The 18,686-nt window shown below is 56.9% G+C and overlaps 4 protein-coding genes across 8 annotated transcripts in view; 2 read left to right on the top strand and 2 right to left on the bottom strand.

The window, feature by feature from the left end:
• SGF29 (SAGA complex associated factor 29) overlaps positions 1-8,730 on the top strand; it is a 32,927-nt gene extending 24,197 nt beyond the window's left edge. For both annotated transcript variants that reach the window (XM_047780164.1, XM_047780165.1), the window contains 7 exons: positions 5-77; positions 6,032-6,096; positions 6,950-7,079; positions 7,154-7,300; positions 7,537-7,572; positions 7,678-7,840; positions 8,525-8,730. In XM_047780164.1, the coding sequence (XP_047636120.1) occupies positions 5-77; positions 6,032-6,096; positions 6,950-7,079; positions 7,154-7,300; positions 7,537-7,572; positions 7,678-7,840; positions 8,525-8,641 (731 nt within the window). In that variant the 3' untranslated portion in view covers positions 8,642-8,730. The remainder of the gene's footprint in view (positions 1-4; positions 78-6,031; positions 6,097-6,949; positions 7,080-7,153; positions 7,301-7,536; positions 7,573-7,677; positions 7,841-8,524) is intronic.
• A 146-nt stretch (positions 8,731-8,876) lies between these two features.
• On the bottom strand, positions 8,877-12,085 carry LOC125127328 (sulfotransferase 1A1). Of its 2 annotated transcripts, XM_047780162.1 has the most exons (8): positions 11,950-12,085; positions 11,065-11,234; positions 10,854-10,979; positions 10,670-10,767; positions 10,090-10,216; positions 9,893-9,987; positions 9,277-9,457; positions 8,877-9,177 (listed from the first exon to the last, which is right to left on the bottom strand). In XM_047780162.1, exons 2-8 carry the CDS (start codon positions 11,210-11,212, stop codon positions 9,065-9,067), a joined length of 888 nt encoding a protein of 295 aa, XP_047636118.1. In that variant the 5' UTR covers positions 11,213-11,234; positions 11,950-12,085; the 3' UTR covers positions 8,877-9,064. The 2 variants fall into 2 exon arrangements, with proteins under 2 accessions (XP_047636118.1, XP_047636119.1); XM_047780163.1 differs by lacking the exon at positions 9,893-9,987.
• BOLA2B (bolA family member 2B) lies at positions 11,807-17,536 on the top strand. Its single transcript, XM_053743502.1, is given in 6 exon segments — positions 11,807-11,906; positions 12,576-12,645; positions 16,652-16,781; positions 16,784-16,914; positions 17,004-17,101; positions 17,394-17,536. Coding segments are annotated over 6 exon segments (609 nt in total). The 5' UTR covers positions 11,807-11,826; the 3' UTR covers positions 17,494-17,536.
• SLX1A (SLX1 homolog A, structure-specific endonuclease subunit) lies at positions 13,731-16,712 on the bottom strand. Of its 3 annotated transcripts, XM_047780167.1 has the most exons (6): positions 16,210-16,708; positions 15,621-15,672; positions 15,172-15,516; positions 14,196-14,323; positions 13,946-14,030; positions 13,731-13,862 (listed from the first exon to the last, which is right to left on the bottom strand). In XM_047780167.1, the coding sequence occupies exons 1-6, from the start codon at positions 16,395-16,397 to the stop codon at positions 13,833-13,835; spliced, it is 828 nt and encodes a 275-aa protein (XP_047636123.1). In that variant the 5' UTR covers positions 16,398-16,708; the 3' UTR covers positions 13,731-13,832. The 3 variants fall into 3 exon arrangements, with proteins under 3 accessions (XP_047636123.1, XP_047636125.1, XP_047636124.1); XM_047780169.1 differs by lacking the exon at positions 15,172-15,516 and having other exon boundaries at positions 16,210-16,707; XM_047780168.1 differs by lacking the exon at positions 13,731-13,862 and having other exon boundaries at positions 13,951-14,091; positions 16,210-16,712.
• Positions 17,537-18,686: the final 1,150 nt, after the last annotated feature.

The following is an 18,686-nucleotide window of genomic DNA, read 5'->3' as shown; positions in this document are numbered from 1 at the left end:
GCAGTCTCTCCCTATTACCGGACAAAGCTGCGTGGCCTCTATACAACCGCCAAGGCCGACGCAGAGGCTGAGTGCAAGTGAGTACTGAGGACCATCCCACTGCCCTGCCATTGCCTGCCTGCCTCTCCCGGGCACTGGGCTGCAGGAGCCTGCAGGCCACAGCCCCTGCCCGCCTCTCCCCCCAGGCATCAGCAGATTCCGACGCCCCAGCCTCTCTTTTAGGGCCCACCTTCCCTAGAGCCCAGCCTGACCCCTCTTCCCTGGCCCTGCTATTTTATAGATGGCAGAACAGCGTGGGTCAAATCCCAGTACTGCCATTCCTAGTCACACGACCTTGGGCAGTCACTTCAGCTGAGACTGTGGTTCCATCTTTGACATAGGGATAATAACTAACGACAGAATTATCAACGTAAAATGGGACAACACATGTAAAGTGCCTGATACCAGTATTTTTTCATTTGACTATAACCTATGGTTATGCCTGGTGCTCTGCGGTCTCCATTTGGAGACACGAGGATAGTGAGGCTGCTGCCTTCAAGGGCAAGCAGCCCAGAAAGGCGAGACACCATAACAGTTACGGGACAGTGTGCTTGGTGGGCCAGCGGGGATGTGCTCCCTGGGCCCGGGGATCCGGGACTCCTTCAGGGAGGAGGAGGAGGAACTTGAGCTGGGGTGGGTGGGCAGGTAAGTCGGTCCGGGCAGAGGACAGAGTGTGCTGGGGCCACAGAGGAGCAGCTGCCGGGCACGAGCATTTGGGGAATGAGAACTAGTCCTGTGCGGCTGCAGAGGGAAGGTGGGAGGCGGGGGGGCCTCCGATACCTGACCTTTATCCTGGAGGCCTGGGAAGCCAGAGGCATAAGAGGAGGAGAGAGACCCCTGGCTGCCGCGTGGAGAGCAGACTAGGTTAGTGAGGACGCCAGGCAAGAGATGGAGATGAGGTGGCGCCGAGACAGTGGCAGTGGTAATGGAGAAGCAAGGGCAGGTTCGAGAGCAGTTTCTGAGGTCAATTCGGGGGACCCATTAGGGAGAGGAGACGAAGATTCTAAGGTTCTAAGGTTTGTAGTTTGGACAGAGGGATCTAATGAGGCTCCCTATGCTGGCTTGAAGAGCAGAACAAAAGGCTCAGGCCGACCGGCAGGGAGGAGACACGGTGAATTCTGGTTGGAGGTGTTCCTTCTCACCTCTGCAGCCCACCCTTCGCCACCCCCTTCTTCTCCCTGATTTGCGGGTTCATCATGTGGCCGTAGTCAGGCCCATTCCCACTAGCTGGACTGGAGTTTGGCTCTCACAGGTCAGAGTCCTCCACACTCATTTGAGAGGAAAAGGCAGGCTTTCCCTTCCCAGCTTCACTGCTGGCAGAGTGAGGCGGCTGCTTCTGCAACCAGTTGCTGTGCAATCTTCTCCAGCATTGACGTAACTCTGGTTGTTGCATTGCTACACTAAAGCTTGTTTCAGCTCTGCAGGTCCGTTGCAGTTCTGCTGCCATTTCAGTTTTTCAGACTCTCAGACCTTAATTCAAACTCTTCATACCTTAATTCAGTAAACATTGAGTAAGGCATCCTCACCTCCAGATACCACGTTGGGGGCAGGAGAGTGGGTGAGGCAGATAAGATGCCACCCCTGCCCACAGGGAGCTCCTCATCTAGGTGGGAGAACACAGTACTGTGTGTTCCGGTGGCACCAGCGCAGGTACTGCGTGACGCTTCCGCTCACCTTCTCAGTAGGTGCATTAAACCCTCAGGAAACTCAAGAGGTGCCGAGAGGAACTAGCCCGAGCCCTGAGATGCATTTGCCGTTCCTTCTGCCCTAAGCCCACAGCTGCCTCCCAGCTCCTGCTTTTGCAGAAAACAAAAAGGAACCCCTGTGTCTTCATTTAACAGTGATCTTTTTTGTTGGCAGCAGAGATCAAAGGGAAACAGATCATAGACCTCACTTTCTGGGTCCCAGTGGAGAACTGGTAGCCATTCTGGGTGGAAGCAGTATATTTTCTTTCTTTCTTTCTTTCTTTTTTTTTTTTTTGCCATTTCTTGGGCCCCTCTCGCTGCATATGGAGGTTTCCAGGCTAGGAGTCCAATCAGAGCTGTAGCCACCAGCCTATGCCAGAGGCACAGCCATGCAGGATCCGAACCGTATCTGCTACCTACACCACAGATCACAGCAACGCCGGATCCTTAACCCACTGAGCAAGGCCGGGGATCGAACCCGCAGCTCTTGGTTCCTAGTCGGATTCGTTAACCACTGCGCTGCGAAGGAAACTTTTTTTTTTTTTTTTTTTTTTAAGGGCCACACTTGTGGCATATGGAGGTTCCCAGGCTAGGGGTTGAATCGGAGCTACAGCTGCCAGCCTACACCACAGCCACAGCAGTGCAGGATTCTGCAACCTACACCACAGCTCACTGCAATGCTGGATCCCTAACCCACTAAGCAAGGCCAGGGATCCAACCTGCGTCCTCGTGAGTATTAGTCAGATGCATTTCTGTTGAGCCATGATAGGAACTCCTGGCCACAGTCTTTAACAGCCTGTCTCAGCGTTCCAGTTAAGGAAGGTAGTTTGAGGGGTGGCTGAGCTAGTGCCGGCAGACTTCCGCTTGAACTTTGCGAGAGCCTGAATGTTTTATGGGCTAAAATGTCAAATGCCCGCAGGAGAGAGTAAACACCTTATCACCTGGGCCATCTTTCTGAGCCAGTTGCTGGGGTCTGGTCAGCAGGCTGTTCACTGGCAGCCACCTGCATCCCAGGTGTCGTTCCATGCTGCTGACCCAGGGTAGTGCTCTAGTTTTGACCCATCATGGGATGTGTCAGCTTGGAAGCCGGAGGAAGGTATTTCTCTCTCCTCACCCCTGACGGGGACCCACACCCACACACACACAGACCTCTTAAAGGTGCACAGAGAGGCCATGTGCCCGAGAGGCTGACATCCACTAGCTTTGTTTTTGTTTTGTTTTGTTTTAAGGGCCACACCGCAGCATGTGGAGGTTCCCAGCTTAGGGGTCTAATGGGAGCTACAGCTGCTGGCCTACACCACAGCCACAGCAACGCCAGGTCTGAGCCCCATCTGCAACCTACACCACAGCTCATGGCAATGCGGGATCCTCAACCCACTGAGCAGAGCCAGGGATCAAACCCGCAACCTCATGGATGGTAGATTCATTTCCGCTGAGCCACGATGGGACCTCCTATCCTATTTCTTTTTAAAAGTTCACCCTCATCAAATATTTCCACCGTGAACTGGTGTGCTGCGGTACTGGATGACTTTAAAGAGCCCACACTCTTTAGCCCCTAACTAATGGTCAAGGGGAGGTGCCGGTTTTCAGGGGAGGGGGGTTAAGGCTCAGGGTTTCGGCTGCATTCAAAGGAATGTCATTCAGAAAGTGGTCTTTCCTTGGCTGTCCCAGGTGAAGCAGACTTCCTGGAGTAGCACCAGCCCTGAGGGTTGCAGCCGGGCTGGCAGGCTGCCTCTCAGAAGGCAGGGACCCGTGCTCTGCTGCAGGGTCATCCTGGATGACCTGAACCATCTATGGCTCCAGATGGAGACATTTCAAAGAAAACTGCTCTTTAAACGGAAATGATCTTAAAACATTGTTTCCTCGGATCTCTGTGGTGGAACTGCAAAAACTTTAGGGAGTGAAATATTACATTCCTCTCCTAGAGATTCATATTCCAGTTAAAGTATTAAAGCTCTGCCAAGTTCTGCAATAACAGTTTGTTTAGCTCAGTGGTTCACAGACTTACTGGCAGTAGAATACATTTGCACACCGGTTCTCAAGTCTGGCTGCATCCCAGAGGTTCTGATTTAATTGGGGTGGAGTTCAGGCCTTGGTATTGATTTAACCTTTTATTTGTCTTTTCTCTTTTTAGGGCTGTACCCAAGGCAATATGGAGGTTCTCAGGCTAGGGGTCCAGCCTACGCCACAGCCACAGCAACGCAGGATCTAAGCCACGTCTGCGACCTACACCACAGCTCACAGCAGCGCCAGATCCCCGACCCACTGAGCAAGGCCAGGGATTGAACCCACACTAGTTGGATTAGTGTCTGCTGCGCCACACGGGAACTCCTTGATTTAACTTTTTATGTAATTTCAGACTTAAATATATTTTACCGCCTTTGCCTTATCATTCTGTATGGCTATTCACAAATCTTTTTCTGAACCTTTTATGTTGCAGACATGAGGCATGATGCTGCTTGACCTCTAAATACATGTCAGCATTTCCTAAAAATGAGAACATTCTTAACCACAGTACATTTCTCAAAATCGGGAATTACGCTTATATGCAACTATTAGCTAATCCACAGATCTTAACTCAGATTCATCACTGTCCACTGGTGACCCTCATAGCAAAAGAACATTTTTCTAGTGCAGGTCAGCATTGAGTTTAGTGTTCATGTCTCTTTAGTCTGTTTCAACCTGGAGTGGTTCCCAGGCTGTCTTCTTTCTTTTCTTTTTTTCTTCTTTTTTGCTCTTTTTAGGGCTGCACCGGTGGCATATGGAAGTTCCCATGCTAACGGTCGAATCAGAGCTGTAGCTGCCACGTTACACCACAGCCACAGCAACACCAGATCTGAGCTGCGCGTGTGCAGCCTACACCCACAGCTCATGGCAAAACGGAATCTCTAAGCCACTGAGTGAGGCCAGGGATCGAACCCTCGTCCTCACGGATACTAGTCGGGTTTGTTAGCGCTGAGCCACGATGGGAACTCCATGTCTCTGGCTTTCATGACTTTGACGTTTTGCGATCATACGCCAGTGTAGAATGCCCTTCAGCTGGGTTTGTCTGATGTTTCCCCGGGGTCAGATTCAGGTTTCACGCTTTTGGAGGTAATAGCACCAGGTGATACTGTCCTTGGCCAGCGTGTTGGAAGGCAGAGGACACTGCCGCGCTGGTTACGGTGAGCTCCTCCAGGTTCCTCCTGTGTCCGGTGATGGCTGTTTGCCATTGTGTGATAAGTATCTCATGGGAGATGCTTTCATACTGTGTAAATATCCCACGTCACCATCCCAGACCCACTAGTTCTGGCCGAGAGCCATTGCATTAATATCTTAGAGAATACAGCTTCGGACACGCTCCATGAAAGGATGTCCTCCAGAAAGGCCCAGCAGCAACCATCAGACTTGCCCCCTGGCTTTTACTCCTCCTCTGCTTTCCTGGCTGCCTGCTCGCCCCGCGCCCCAAGTGCCTCACCCACATCAGCCACGTGTCTCACACCAGCTGCCCTGAGCTTCGACACGTCAAGGCTACCGGGCAGGGTGTCCGTCCTCCTCGTGGTTTGCCCAGTTCCCTCTGCCAAGACTTCAGCCCAGTCTTCCAGCCTCACCTGACAAGCCCACAGGAGTCACACACTCAGGGACTCCGTGACGCTGTGGGGGGGGGGTGTTCTCAGAGGTCTCTCTCCTTCTAAACCAAGGCCTTCAGAGCCATGTGGGCGGTTGTGACAGGCGTGCCGGAGGGATGGGTGGGGGAATGAACAACCCACGGTGGGTGCTCTGCTGCTTTTTGCTGGCGAAGTGGTCTGGGGGAGAGTCCCCGGGGTTTAAAGGATTGCGCCTTCTTCCCACCAGGATTTGGGGGCACTTCTGCCAGGTTGCTTAGGTCTCGGCCACTCTAAGCAAACTCCAGAAGTTTCCTGGGCTGCCGCCTTTCAGGGACAAGTTCCCTCCACCCCTATTCCTGCCCTGGGCCCGGACAAGTCCCCCCCCAGCCCTCTGGAGGGTCTCATCTTACATGTCCCGCTGGGGCAGACCGTGCGTTTTAACTTCTGTCCTCTGAACAAGACATTGCTCGAGGCTGCCGGCGCCCAGCAGCCTGTGTTCAGGATCTGGCAGGTGCGCTTGGGGAAGGTGGCGGCGGCTTTGCTTACCTCTCCAGGATCCTCCCTGTCTCGCCAGTGCTTTTAAGGTTGAAAAACACATGCTCAGGGTTTTCTAGTTTCCAAGGCAGGGTTGGCGTGAGCTAGCCAGCCTGCCGCGAGGAGGAAAGGAAGTCTGCCTTGTGCTTCATCCAGACCTCTTCTCTCCCTTCTGCCCACCCTCAGCATCCTCCGGAAAGCCCTAGATAAGATTGCGGAAATCAAGTCTCTGTTGGAAGAGAGGCGGATTGGTGAGTTAGAGACGACAGAGCCGGCGGCGGCAGTGGAGTGAGGGGTCCTGAGAGCAGCAGTCGTGTCTCCCTAGGGGGTCCTGTAGCCCCAGCCCAGTGTGACAAGCCCGTGAACTTCTGACAGAAGCGCCCGGGGCAGCCTGGGCTGAGAGGATGGGCATCATCCGTGGTGCTCCCTGGGGACCACAGTGCCTTCTCTGCCCCCTCCTCGCGTGTGTTCCTCTCCTGCCACCTCCTCCTCCCGATTCTTGCTGTGGTGAGAACCTGGGTGTCTTGAAGCCATTTCTCCAGGCCTGGCACTGGCTTCCAGGTCTGTCCGGCCACCTCGGCTTTCCCACCTCTCCTGCTCTGTCAGTGAACCCCCGGTGGGAGAGTCCTTTGCCCTTCAAAAGTGTTGTCACACGGCCAGCCGGGTTTGTCTGAAGTGGCCGGGTGTGTGCATTTGTGCCTGCGGAGGTCAGGAGTCCATCCACACGGGAGAGTTTTTTTTTTAACTTTGTTGTTGAATTAAAACAAAATTCACTTCTGTGTTCATGTCGAAAAGAACAGTGAACAGAGAGCTCACTGCAGTTTTCACTCACTGAACTGACCCTCACCCAGAGCAGGAACTGGAACATGACCAGCTTCTCAGAACCCCAGCTTTTGCCCTTTCTAGTTGCTTCCCCTTCCAGGGCCACCCTGGAGCTGGGTGGTCTCTCACCCTCAGGATCTAGTGGAATAGGCAGGGCGCCACCTGGGCCCTTGCTGCGAACTTGGGCGGTGGGGCTTCAGGCTGAGCGCTGAGCGCTGACAGCCCCGTGCAGGCAGGCAAGGGTGGGTCCCTGCCAGCTCAGGGCTCCCTTCCTCCCCACAGCGGCCAAGATCGCCGGCCTGTACAATGACTCGGAGCCCCCTCGGAAGACCATGCGCCGGGGGGTGTTGATGACCCTGCTGCAGCAGTCAGCCATGACCTTGCCCCTGTGGATCGGGAAGCCTGGTGACAAGTGAGGGCAGGACGGGGCGGGGTGGGAGGGCAGGCCAGCGAGCGGCCGGAACTAACATCTCATTGCACCCTTAGGCCCCCACCCCTCTGTGGGGCCATTCCAGCTTCTGGGGACTATGTGGCCAAACCTGGAGATAAGGTGGCTGCCCGAGTGAAGGCCGTGGACGGGGATGAGCAGTGGATCCTGGCCGAGGTGGTCAGTTACAGCCATGCCACCAACAAGTGAGTGGATGCCCAGCCCTGGGGCTGCTCTCCTGTCACCACACCCGCCCGGGGCTGCCAATGGTACCCGTCTGCAGGGTGGGGGAAAGCTGCTTCCCCCAGGGGTCTGCAGGGATGGTGTGGGAGCAGCAGGCTCCCGGGCTCCTTCCCCTCCCAGCCACCGCCTCCCCTTCCTGACGGCTTCCCGCTCAGCTGCACAGCTCCCTGCATCCTGCTTTCCTTTTGTTCACCCACAGGTATGAGGTAGATGACATTGACGAGGAAGGCAAAGAGTGAGTGTGCTGGCAGCGGGGTGCCCTGGAAGCCTGGGGGGCAGCCAGGCTGCTGGGATGGGGTCCCCACCTGGCCGGGGGCTGACCTAAGGCCTCATCCCCTAGGAGACACACACTGAGCCGCCGGCGGATCATCCCACTGCCCCAGTGGAAGGCCAACCCGGAGACGGACCCCGAGGCCTTGTTCCAGAAGGAGCAGCTGGTGCTGGCCCTGTATCCCCAGACCACCTGCTTCTACCGTGCCCTGATCCACACACCCCCACAGCGGGTAAGGCGTCTCCCTCGGGTCCAGGAACCAGGACCGGCTTACCTGACCGGCCACAGGGTCATCTTCCCACTGCCTTCCCCCTCATCCTCCCTCACAGCCTCTCTGCCCTTTCTTTTCTGCTTGGTCCGCCCTGGGACTCCCGGGGGCAGCGCCAGCCACCCCTCCTCTTTGCAGCCCCAACGGGACCTGACCCTTCCTGGTCTAAGCTCACTTTTGTGTTGAGATGGGAAGGCCCAGGGCCTGGCTTGGGACCCTTGACCCTTTCCTTGGCTGACCTGCTCTCCCTGATGCTCTTGACCACTTTGTGACGCCCTGGTCACCCATCACCCAATGGCAATTTAAAGGCTGTTCTCCCCTCTTCCTCCAGGACCCCTGCCTGCTTCCCTCTAGATCGTTCTTGGTTCCTTTAACACAGGCTCCCCGCAAGACAGCGGACCCTCTAGCTGGCCTCTCCTGTTTAGGTCGAGAGTCTCCCTTCTCCCTGCTCCTCGTCCCCTGCCCGCGGCCCTTTGTTGTGAGGAAAGAGCTCGGTGGTAGCAGGGACCAGGTTCAAGCATCCAGACTTCTCCAGTGACAAGGATGGGGGAGGCTGGGGGCCCATACACCAAAGGTTCCTATCGGTCTAGGCTTGGGGAGCCTTGCCTGCAGGTCTCTGACAAGTCCGATGTCTGTCCCCGCCCACAGCCCCAGGATGACTATTCAGTCCTGTTTGAAGACACCTCCTATGCGGATGGTTACTCCCCCCCGCTCAATGTGGCCCAGCGGTACATGGTGGCTTGTAAGGAGCCCAAGAAAAAGTGAAGCAGCCAGTCAGACTCTCAGTTGCCTGACACCCTAGATCGGGGGATGCAACACAAGATTCTGTGACCAAATAAATACTCTTCCTCGTGTCTCCCGGGGTTTACTTCTCCAGACCCCCTTCCCCTCCCCATACAGGGCGAGCTGCAGGCCTCTTGGGGGTCGGCCTCATTTGCTCCCAGCAGGCATTTACCCTTTTAGCTCAGGGTTGCTCTTTGCTTCCAACGAAGGCTCTCTATTGAACACACATCAGATTTGATTTATTCACCTTTTTGGGCCACAGCAACAGCATGCACAAGTTTATAGGCCACACAGCAGTGACAACACATGATCTTTACCCCGCTGAGCCACCCGGAAACTCCCAGATTTTATCCTTGAGGCTCCAGCCGGGCTTGCTTCACACCCCTCCTCCGTGAACGCCACCACTCACAGCTCCGAGCGGAAGTGGAGGTTACAGCCTGCCATCTTCTCAGCGTAGTAGGCCTCAAAGCGCTCGTTCTGGGCCACCGTGAAGGTGCTTTTCCAATCTCCAGTGATGCCTGGGGAGGGGGCAAGGGTGGGGGGTAGGAGTGGGGTCTGGGCCACAGAGGAGGCCCCAAGTCCGGCTCCAGCCGCGGCCCTTGGCCGGTGGCTCTCACCTTTCCTCATGAAGGCCGAGATGCTGTGGTCCAGGAGGTCGGAGGGGAGGGTGCGGTAGTTGGTCATGGCGTTGTTCTTCATCTCCTGGAAGGACGTGTGCTGGACGATGTCCTCCACCGTCTCCTCTGGCAGCGAGCGCCCCACAAACTCCAGGATCTTCTGAATCTCCCTCTTGGGGTTCTGGGACGGCAGAGGGGAGGCTTGTATTGCTCTCTGAGCCACCAGAAGGGACGCCCTGCTCTCGCCTCGTGGGGCTCTGGCCCCTTCAACTCGGAGACCTCACACTGTGTTCTTTGGCTCTCTTCCTCTTTGCCTTCCGCCCGTGACCCTTGAGTACAGACGGCTGGTTCCTTTGAAGCGAGAGGAGGCACAGTCCTCTTTCATAACTGAAGCAAGGGCGGTAAACAGCCTCTCGGGGCCCGCTCGTGTTGCTGACTCAGTGCTGGGAGAGAAGGGGGGGGGCGGGGCGGGGGCGCTCAGTCCTGCGCAGGGAATCCAGGACTGGTCTGGGGGCTGCCACAGGGGAAGGCACGCTGAGAGGGCCTGGGCACGTCGCCACCAGGTTTCTGCCTCCCTACGTGTGTCATGGCAGGACCCAGAAGCAGGGCCGCTCACCTCCTTCATGTCCTCGTAGAAGAGATAGAGGACAGGGTGGGTGTGACGCAGCTCCCACCACTCCTGCACGTGCTGGTACCAGGACCCGTAGGACACTGGGGAAAAGCCAGGGGACGTGGACACAGGGGTGGGCATTCGTTTCAGCTGGTGCCTCCCCCCCGCTCCGCCCCCACCCCTTCCTCCAAAGTCAGCCCCACCTTCCCCGGCCATGAAGTCTTCCAGGAAGCTGTCCCACGTGCCAGGGTCAGGGTGCACTTTGGCCATACGGTAGAAGTGGTAAAAGGAGACGGCCACGTCCTTTGCGTTGCGGGCGACGTAGACCACCTGGAGGGGCAGAGGACCCCCGGCACCGTCACGCGGCGTGCCAGGCGTCCCACCCTTCACAGCATCCCGGCCAAGGGAGAAGGGGGCCTAGAGGCGGTCTTGCTGTCGACCTGCAGTGTGGGCGCCACTGAGCTGCGACTGGAACCCTGCTCTGATGCTGCAGTCTGGAACCGTGTTTTATACTAATCTAATCCCCTCAGTGCTGCTCTGCCCAGGTTTGGAACAAGGCTGGCGGGATTCTCCCAGCCCCTCCTCCACAGGCCCCTGAGCACCCAGACTCTGCGCACAGGAGTCTCAACTTCGTGGGTCATCTGACCGCCCCCACCCCAACCAAAGCATCAGGCCGGTGCCCCCGGTTAACATGAGACCAGGCTGGAGGAAGTGAGGAGATCTTTCCAGAAGGCAGGGCCACAGCTGGGATGACCCCAGCAGCCTCCTTCCTCTGCCATTCACCTTGACCTTCTGGTCCAGCAGAGTCTGGGGTAGCAGGGCCAGGGGCAAGTGTGTCTTGAGGAGCCGTGGGGCTGGTGTATCTTCCAGCAGCTCAAAACCTAGGCCACAGGTAGGAAGACGTCTGCTGAGCTGGAGCCCCACCCTGTCCTGCCCCCCTCCACTCCGCTTGCCCCCAGCCACATACCTGTGGGGCACCCAGGCATTTTGAACTCAAGGAAGGGCACCCGCACATAGATGGGGGCTCTCTGACACTTCTGCAAGTCACCACCCTGGTAGATCAGGTCCAGGATCTCGCTCACCCAGGTGGTACCTGGAGAGGGAGGGAAATGGGAGGTGAGCAGGACTGAGGTGGGGTTTGCAGTCCAGGAGAAGCGGGGGGTACCCTCATCACCTACCAGATTTGGGATAGGTGCTGATCAGCACGTCATCGGGCCAAGCTTGGAAACTCTCCAGTGGCCCCAGTGCCTCTGCAAAGTACTTGATGAGAGGGACCCCCTTCACGTACTCCAGTGGCGGGCGGTAGGTGTCCTGGACCGGCTCCATGCTGCGAGCTCGCTCTCCTCCCCTGTACAACATCCCAACAGTGCCGTTTGCTGAATGCTCGCTTCAGGGTGAGGAAAGTGAGGCCGAGGGGGCCCAACCAAGCCTTGCGTGCACTCACGGAGCTAGGGAGTGGTATGGCGGGATTCAAAGCCAGGTTCAGTGCTCAGGCAGTGGCTCAAGACTGGCTGAATTTTTATTTACCTGCAGGGCTTTTAAAATCCCAAATCAACTAAATCATTCTGTGGGGATAGGCCCACATACCAGTTTTGTGGCAGCTCTCCGGGGGTGCTCCAGTGTGCACTTGAAAAAAATCACTACTCCAGGGCCTGCCTGTCTCAGCCCCCAGCTTTCTCTGACCAAGCTTTTTCTGACCTGCTTTGGCTCCAGGCCTTGCTGTCCCCTCCTTGAACTCCCTGGGCCCCTGGGAATTTTGGGTAGAAAATTCCCAAAGACCAGCTGGGGCTTTGACCCTGCTTGCCCAGCCGCCCTCCCCAGCTTGGAGAGAAACAGCCAGTTGAGTAACAGCTTGTTTGGGGGGCCACAGTCAGTGAGCCAAACTGGTGACTCAGCGGAGGGAGAGGGGAGGGGGATTTAGGCCGGGCTGGAGTCATCAGATGGAGCAGGCAATCCACCATCCACAGGGAAAGAGCCGGAGCAGACAGGATGGAAGCCAGAGAGGAGCCCGCAGCGCCAGGTGAGGGAGACCCAGCCCAGCCCACCCCCGAGCTAGCTCTCACCTGCCCTTTCTGGATCTTGGCCTTGTGACACCTCTGTGTCCTGTGGCTTAGAGTGGGGTATGGTGTGGTCACTGCACAGCTGATCTCTGAGCTGAAGCTTTTATGGGTCCAAAGTGGGAGGGCTCTGGAGCCACAATGGGATGTGGCTGTCATCCAGGAAGGAAAGGGTGGAGTTTGGGGTGGGCGGGGCCCCTCTGCTACTCTCCTCAGCCCCAGCAGGAACCAAGTTTAGCCAGGCCTGAAAACCCAAGATGTGTTTACTATGTAGAAAATAGAAGACCCAAACAAGACAGCGGGCACAGTAGTTTTGTTTTTTGGTGTTTTGACCAGCCCTCTAAACTCTAGGCCTGCAAGGGGAGTGTCAAGACAGCTTTCTCTCTTTTTTTTTTCTTTTTGCTTTTTAGGGCTGCACCCACCCTATGGAGGTTCCCAGGCTAGGGGTCCAATCAGAGCTGTAGCTGCCAGCCTACGTCACAGCCCCAGTCTCAGCAACATGGAATCCAAACTGCATCTGTGACCTACACTACAGCTCACAGCAATGCTGGATCCTTAACCCACTGAGTGAGGCCAGGGATGGAACCCGCAACCTCATGGTTCCTAATCGGTTTTGTTTCTGCTGCGCCAAGACAGGAACTCCAAAAGACACCTTTTTCTAACGGACCCCGTCTAGAAAGGGCAGAGGATTGGAGGGGAAAGGTAAGATGCTCAGCCTCTTGTTGGCTCCAGGCCAGCCTTGAAGATGCCAAGGGTTCAGGCCAAAGGCAGCCCAAGAACATCTGGCTCTGACCACAGGCCGGTCCAAAGGGATGTGCATAGGCAGGGTGATGGGCCGGGGGCAGAGCCCAGCAGGGGAGGCTCTTTTTGAGGAAGCGTAGGATAGAAAAGAGCCAGAAGGGAGTTCCTGTCGTGGCTCAGTGGTTAATGAACCCGACAAGGAACCATGAGGTTTCGGGTTTGATCCCTGGCCACACTCAGTGGGTTAAGGATCTGGTGTTGCCGTGAGCTTTGGTGTAGTTCACAGACGCAGTGTGGATCCCGTGATGCTGTGGCTGTGGTGTAGGCCGGCAGCTGTAGCTCCAATTCGACCCCTAGCCTGGGAACTTCCATATGCCGCAGGTGCACCCTTAAAAAAAAAAAAAAAAAAAAGACAAAAAAAGAAAAGAGCCAGAAGGCCGAAGTTGAATAACCCTAGGAGTTTCAAGGAGCTGGATCCCACATTGCTGTGGCTCTGGCATAGGCTGGTGGCTGTGGCTCCAATTAGACCCCTAGCCTGGGAACCTCCATATGCTGCAAGTGCGTCCCTAAAAAAGACTAAAAAAAAAAAAAAAGGAACTGGGCTTAGAGAGCCACAGGACACTCCCCCCCCAAGAAAGGAGAGTGCTCCCTCAACTCCTCAACTTTGCTATTTTGATTTATTTATTTAGGCCATGCCTGCGGCATGCAGAAGTTCTCAGGCCAGGGATGGAACCCACGCCATAGCAGGGACCTGAGCCATAGCAGTGACAACACTGGATCTTTAAAGCCACTGAGAATTCCACTGTCTCAATATTTGGATTAAAGTCAAGAGTCAAGCTGGGCACTGGGGCAGGGTGGGTTCTGTGTCAAGGGTGTGAGTCTCCCAAGCCCTCAAAGAACTGTGTGGCCTCAGAGGCAGGCTGGGGAGAGCTGGGAGGCTAGTCCATGCTGGGGCCAGTCCCCCCCCCCCCAATTCTCCTCAGGCCCTAGTGACTAACAGGGCCTCTGCCTCCTACCCCACCTGCCCCCCAGGAAGCACAAGAAGGTACTCTCAACTCAGACTTTTTATTGTACTCAAGTAAAAACTTCCCAGAGCCGTGGGGGGGGGGGATGGGTAAAGGGTGGGCGGACGTTGGGGACGCTGAGGATCAGGTCTCCAGCATGTCAGTCCAGTGTTCCTGGGGAGACAAGAGGGTTGGTCAAAGACAGACTAGGAGACCGGGTGTGGGGTAGGGAGGCTGGGGCCCAAGCCACCTCTCACCTCTTCTAATTCCAAGTCCTCTTCCTCCTCGGTGCCCATCTGGCTCAGCCAGACCAGGTCTCCCCACAGCACTGAGTTCTTACAGCTACCAAGAGGTGTGGTTGGTATGAGACAGTCAGGATCACAAGCCTCCTCCAGGCCAGGACCTGGGTGCCAAGATGAGGACTCGGCTGCCCCAGGCCTGGACTTGGACCACTGGGCACCGTCTTCCCAGAGCTACACCAGGCTGGCGGAGGGGTGCTGGACTCACCCAGGGCATTGGCCCTCCAGCGGCAGAAGCTGCCCTGGCTCCTCCTGCAGGAACTCTTCTGCCAGGCAGATCACATGCGCCCTGAGGGAGCAGCCAGGGTGGGGGCAACACAGGGGACCCTCTTCATCCTGTCAGAGGTGGCAAGCAAGAGAGAAAACAGGGAGTAGGTATGTAGCCAACGGTCACTCAGAGTTTCTAGACACTTCCATAAAACAATCCTAGGAGGCCAATGATACTATTATTTGTATTTTATAGATAAGGAGACAGGCACGGAGAGGTTAAAATACTTGCCCACGAGGACTGAGCTGGCCAATTTTTTCTGGGTGTTAGCAGTGATTGTGGCCAGGGCAGCCAGAACTAGAACTGTTAGGTCTCAAAAACAAGACAGGAAAGGAGTTCCCATCCTGGCTCAGTGGAAACCAATCTGACTAGCACCCATGAGGATGCAGGTTGATCCTTGGCCTCCCTCAATGGGTTAAGGATCCGGCGTTGCCGTGAGCTGTGGTGTAGGTCTCAGACATGGCTCAGATCCTTTGTCGCTGTGGCTCTGGTGTAGGCCTGCGGCTACAGCTCCAATTGGACCCCTAGCCTGGGAATCTCCATATGCCACGGGTGCGGCCCTAAAGAGACCAAAAAAAAAAAAAGAAGAAGAAGAAAAAGGATGACAGGAAAGTACACACGAAAGAGTGGCAGTTTTAGATGGAGAGCAAGCAAGACCTCACAAAAGAGAGGTGGCACTTTATCAGGACAGAAGGTCTAGGGAAGAACCTTCCAGTCAAAGAGGAAGGGCAAAGCCCTGAGCGGGAGCAGACTGACGTGGAGGAATGGTGACAAGCACAATGAACCCCATTTTTAGAGCTAGGGGCAGAGTGGACAAAGTGTGTCAGTGGGCTGCTCAGGCCCTCAACAAACAGCTTGATCCTAAGTCCTGTGAACCCTACACCTCCTGACCAGGGGGCCAGATGGAGCGGCTCACCTGGAGTGCGCAAGCGCACACGGTGCACAGAGCTTCCGCGGTGTGCTGCGGCTGGGACTCGGACTCCGTGCTGGCCAAGGGAACTGCGCCGCACTTCCGGGCCAGGGCCCGGGGCGGCGGAGGCCCGAAGGCCAGGGGCACGTGCGGTGGCTGTGGCGGGTAGAGATCCTGGCGGAAGTCGGTGCGCAGCCAGCGCAGGGTGAGCGGGAGGCGCGCCCACGGGGGCACGCGCAGCATGTGTGCCAGCACGCGCAGGTGGAAGGTGAAGGCTGCCTCGCCGCGCAGGCGCGGACCCACATGGGCCAGGCGGCGCGAGGCCTTCGGGTGCTGCCAGGCCCATTCGAACTGCAGGTGGGGGGTATGGAGCTTCAGGGCCGCCCAGGGAAGGCCTCAAGCCCTAGCCACCGCCCCCCAACCGCGTCCTCCCGCCTTCCCATCTCCTTTCTTACCCGAAGGGCGGCCACCGCGGAGGGGAAGCCGTGTACGATGAGCACCATCTCCCTGGGGATGAGAAAGTGGGCGCAGCCTGTGAGATCCCTTCCCCATCTGGCGTCAAACTGAAAGCCCTCGTCATAATGCGCCTCCAGTCCCACGCAAAAGTGGATCACACCTGGCCTCAAGCTTAGCCCACGAGGCCCTACCCCGTCTCCTCGCACCAGCTAACCTTAGGTTAACCCCCAGGCACAGGTACTTAACTGCCCTTCTCAGTTCCTCTCCCTTCCAGGCTTCCTCTGTTCCAACCCAGCCTTGTTCACCAAGCTCCCTGTCGCTGGACCAAACCTAGATCATCAATCCCCTGCCCACCCAACCCCCTCCTCTGAGACCCACAGCCAAGTTGCACAGTGCTCCAGCGCTCCATCCCCGTGATAGGCCCTCTCTAGTCCCTGGGACCCCGCACCCAGCCCCTTGGGTCAGCCTCCATGCTGGCCCCGCCCACCGTCACTAGCCTAGCCCCGCCCCTCTCGGCCGGCCTCTCCCCCGCCGGGCCACGCCTTCTCCACGAAGTCCTCCTCCTGACTTTGGCCAGCTCCCTCTTACCAAGGCCCGCGGCCACTGGTCCGCCAGGCCCCGCCTTTTTTACGGCCCGCGTTGTGCTGCTGCTCCCGCCGAGCAGGGTTAACTGTGAACCCCACGTAGACGCGACCTCGGTGTCGAGGGTTCAGGCAGTAGAGCAGGTAGACGCCGAAGAAGCGCCCGGCCCTCGCCGCGCCCCCCGCGGGGCCCATTGGAACTTGCTCTGGCCTGTGACCCCGGAGAGAGCAGGCTTGCCAGGGCTGCCAGATGCTTGTCTAGGAAAAAGCGCTTGGGGCGATCCCGAGGTACCCTAAAGGCCACAGCAGTGCAGGCTAGTGCACCCTCTCCTAGCTGGACCTAGGGTATTCAAACCGGCGCACAGAACCCAGGCTATGTAGGCGGCAGGCACCAATGGGCGTCCGCTGGGACCGATTCGGTCCTTATGCAGACTCTCATTGGCTGACAGATGTTAGGAGCAGAACCCCCCAGGATTGTTGGAAAAGCGGGCTTGAGAGAGGGCGGAAGTGCTGAGTTTACCGACGCCTTAGTAAGGGCGGAAGTAGAGGCCTCAGCGGAAGTGGCGCCAGTAAGGGCGGAAGCAGTGTGGCCGGGGTCCGAGCTGGGGTTCTGTCCCCGCTGGGCTGCTGCCCTCGCTGGGGTGCTGCAATGGAACTCAGCGCCGACTACCTCCGGGAGAAGCTGCAGCGGGACCTAGAAGCTGAGCACGTGGTGAGTTCAGCGGCCTGGACTTGCCCAACGAGGGCAACAGGGCTCCTGGGGGGCGACTTTGGCACCATCCGCACCATTCTGCCCCATAGGAAGTGGAGGACACGACTCCCAATCGTTGTGCATCCAGCTTCCGAGTGCTCGTGGTGTCGGCTAAGTTCGAAGGGAAGCCTCTGCTTCAGAGACACCGGTGAGACCCCTCGGGACACCTCACCTCACTCAAAGCAATCCCGCTTCCGGGACCACATCCCTGGCCACTCCCCAAAACCTTACTCCCTCACGCCCGCCAGTGTGGCCCAGAATCGCAAACCACGACCCCAGGGATCCCACCTTTGTGGCCTCTACTTCAAATATTAAGATCTAAGCCCGCTGCCTCTCTAGTTCGCAGGTGCTGAGGGCACCTCCACTCTCCCGGCTCACTCTATTTGGGGACCGCAACCCAGGCCCTGACGTGCCTTTTTCTAACCCTATCTCTCTCCCAGGCTTGTGAACACGTGCCTATCGGAAGAGCTTCCTCACATCCATGCCTTTGAGCAGAAAACCCTGACCCCAGAGCAGTGGGCCCGTGAGCAGCAAAAATAAGGAAACCAGACCCGCACACCTATTAAATTATGAATCAGGGCCAGCTTCTGTGTCAGTGTGGTGTGTGTAGGAGGGTGGGAAGCATGCAGAGGCTGAGTCTAGGGCCTGGCTTCTCCCTACCTCTTACTCTCTCCATTGTTTTACTTTGGGCAACTCCCTCTCCACACATAGGCCTCAGTGTCTATAAAGTGAAAGTTCTCTCTTTAAAGTCCCTTCCAGGGTGGGCCTCACAGGTCTACTCTGTAATTCTTGGTGGACTCCCTAGGGGTACTGCCACTACCCACCCAACTCTCCCCCCACCCCCACCCCCCGCCGCCCCATTCATTGATCATTGCTGGGGGTTCCTGCTCTGTCCTCCTTCAAGATGAACAAATAAGGAGTTCCCGTCATGGCTCAGTGGTTAATGAATCTGACTAGGAACCATGAGGTTGCAGGTTCAAACCCTGGCCCCGCTCAGTGGGTTAAGGATCCAGGGTTGCCTTGAGCCGTGGTGTAGGTGGCAGGCGAGGCTCAGACCCTGCGTTGCTGTGGCTCTGGCTCAGGATGGCGGCTACAGCTCCAATTAGACCCCTAGCCTGGGAACCTCCATATGCCGTGGGTGTGGCCCTAGAAAAGACAAAAAGACAAAAAAAAAAGATGCATAGATGAGAAAGTGCTCAGGGTTTCAGGGTCCTAGGCAATTTAACAAATCTCTCCCTGTCCCCCAAGATAACCCCAGTGTCAGAGGCGTAACAGAAGATCCGCACTTCCTCTGGCAGTTCCCCCAGCCCTTCACAGCCTCAGGGACCTGGTACCCCAGCAGGGGCTTCCCAACATCTGCAATGCTGGTGTTTTCTGGGCCACTGCAGAAGGTTCAGTGACCCTTTGGCCCTGGCCTTGATGTGTCTACAGCTGCCCCTGGGGTGGTGGGGAGGTTTCAGGAATAGAGGGCTGGGCGGGGCATAGGGATAGGGCTATAGCAAGAGAATGAGGCCAGCCAGAGCCACAGAATAGGGGCAGGTGATGTCCTAGTGTCAGGGGTTTTATTTTGGTTTTGGGGGGGGTTGGTTTGGTTTTGCTTTTTTAGGGCCACACCTGCAGCACATGGAGGTTCCCAGGCTAGGGGTCCAATTGGAGCTGTAGCCGCTGGCTTACGCCACAGCCACAGCAACGCCAGATCTGAGCCGCATCTAGGACCTACACCACAGCCACAG

This window comes from Phacochoerus africanus, chromosome 5 (assembly GCF_016906955.1).
Source record: "Phacochoerus africanus isolate WHEZ1 chromosome 5, ROS_Pafr_v1, whole genome shotgun sequence".
NCBI classification, from domain to species: domain Eukaryota; kingdom Metazoa; phylum Chordata; class Mammalia; order Artiodactyla; family Suidae; genus Phacochoerus; species Phacochoerus africanus.
Note: the sequence above shows the minus strand (reverse complement) of the source record. Positions and strands in the feature narration are given on the sequence as shown.

What these genes read in the sequence shown, in the direction of transcription:
- LOC125127328 (XM_047780162.1), bottom strand. Translation starts at nt 11,212, where the DNA reads ATGGAGCCGGTCCAGGACACCTACCGCCCGCCACTGGAGTACGTGAAG. An exon ending in AATGCCTGGGTGCCCCACAG is followed by an intron (nt 10,768 to 10,853) that starts GTATGTGGCTGG and finishes CCTGTGGCCTAG; the next exon opens with GTTTTGAGCTGCTGGAAGAT. An exon ending in CTCGGCCTTCATGAGGAAAG is followed by an intron (nt 9,178 to 9,276) that starts GTGAGAGCCACC and finishes CCCCCTCCCCAG; the next exon opens with GCATCACTGGAGATTGGAAA.
- SLX1A (XM_047780167.1), bottom strand. Translation starts at nt 16,397, where the DNA reads ATGGGCCCCGCGGGGGGCGCGGCGAGGGCCGGGCGCTTCTTCGGCGTC. An exon ending in ACCAGTGGCCGCGGGCCTTG is followed by an intron (nt 15,673 to 16,209) that starts GTAAGAGGGAGC and finishes TCTCATCCCCAG; the next exon opens with GGAGATGGTGCTCATCGTAC. An exon ending in TGTGCGCTTGCGCACTCCAG is followed by an intron (nt 14,324 to 15,171) that starts GTGAGCCGCTCC and finishes CACCTCTGACAG; the next exon opens with GATGAAGAGGGTCCCCTGTG.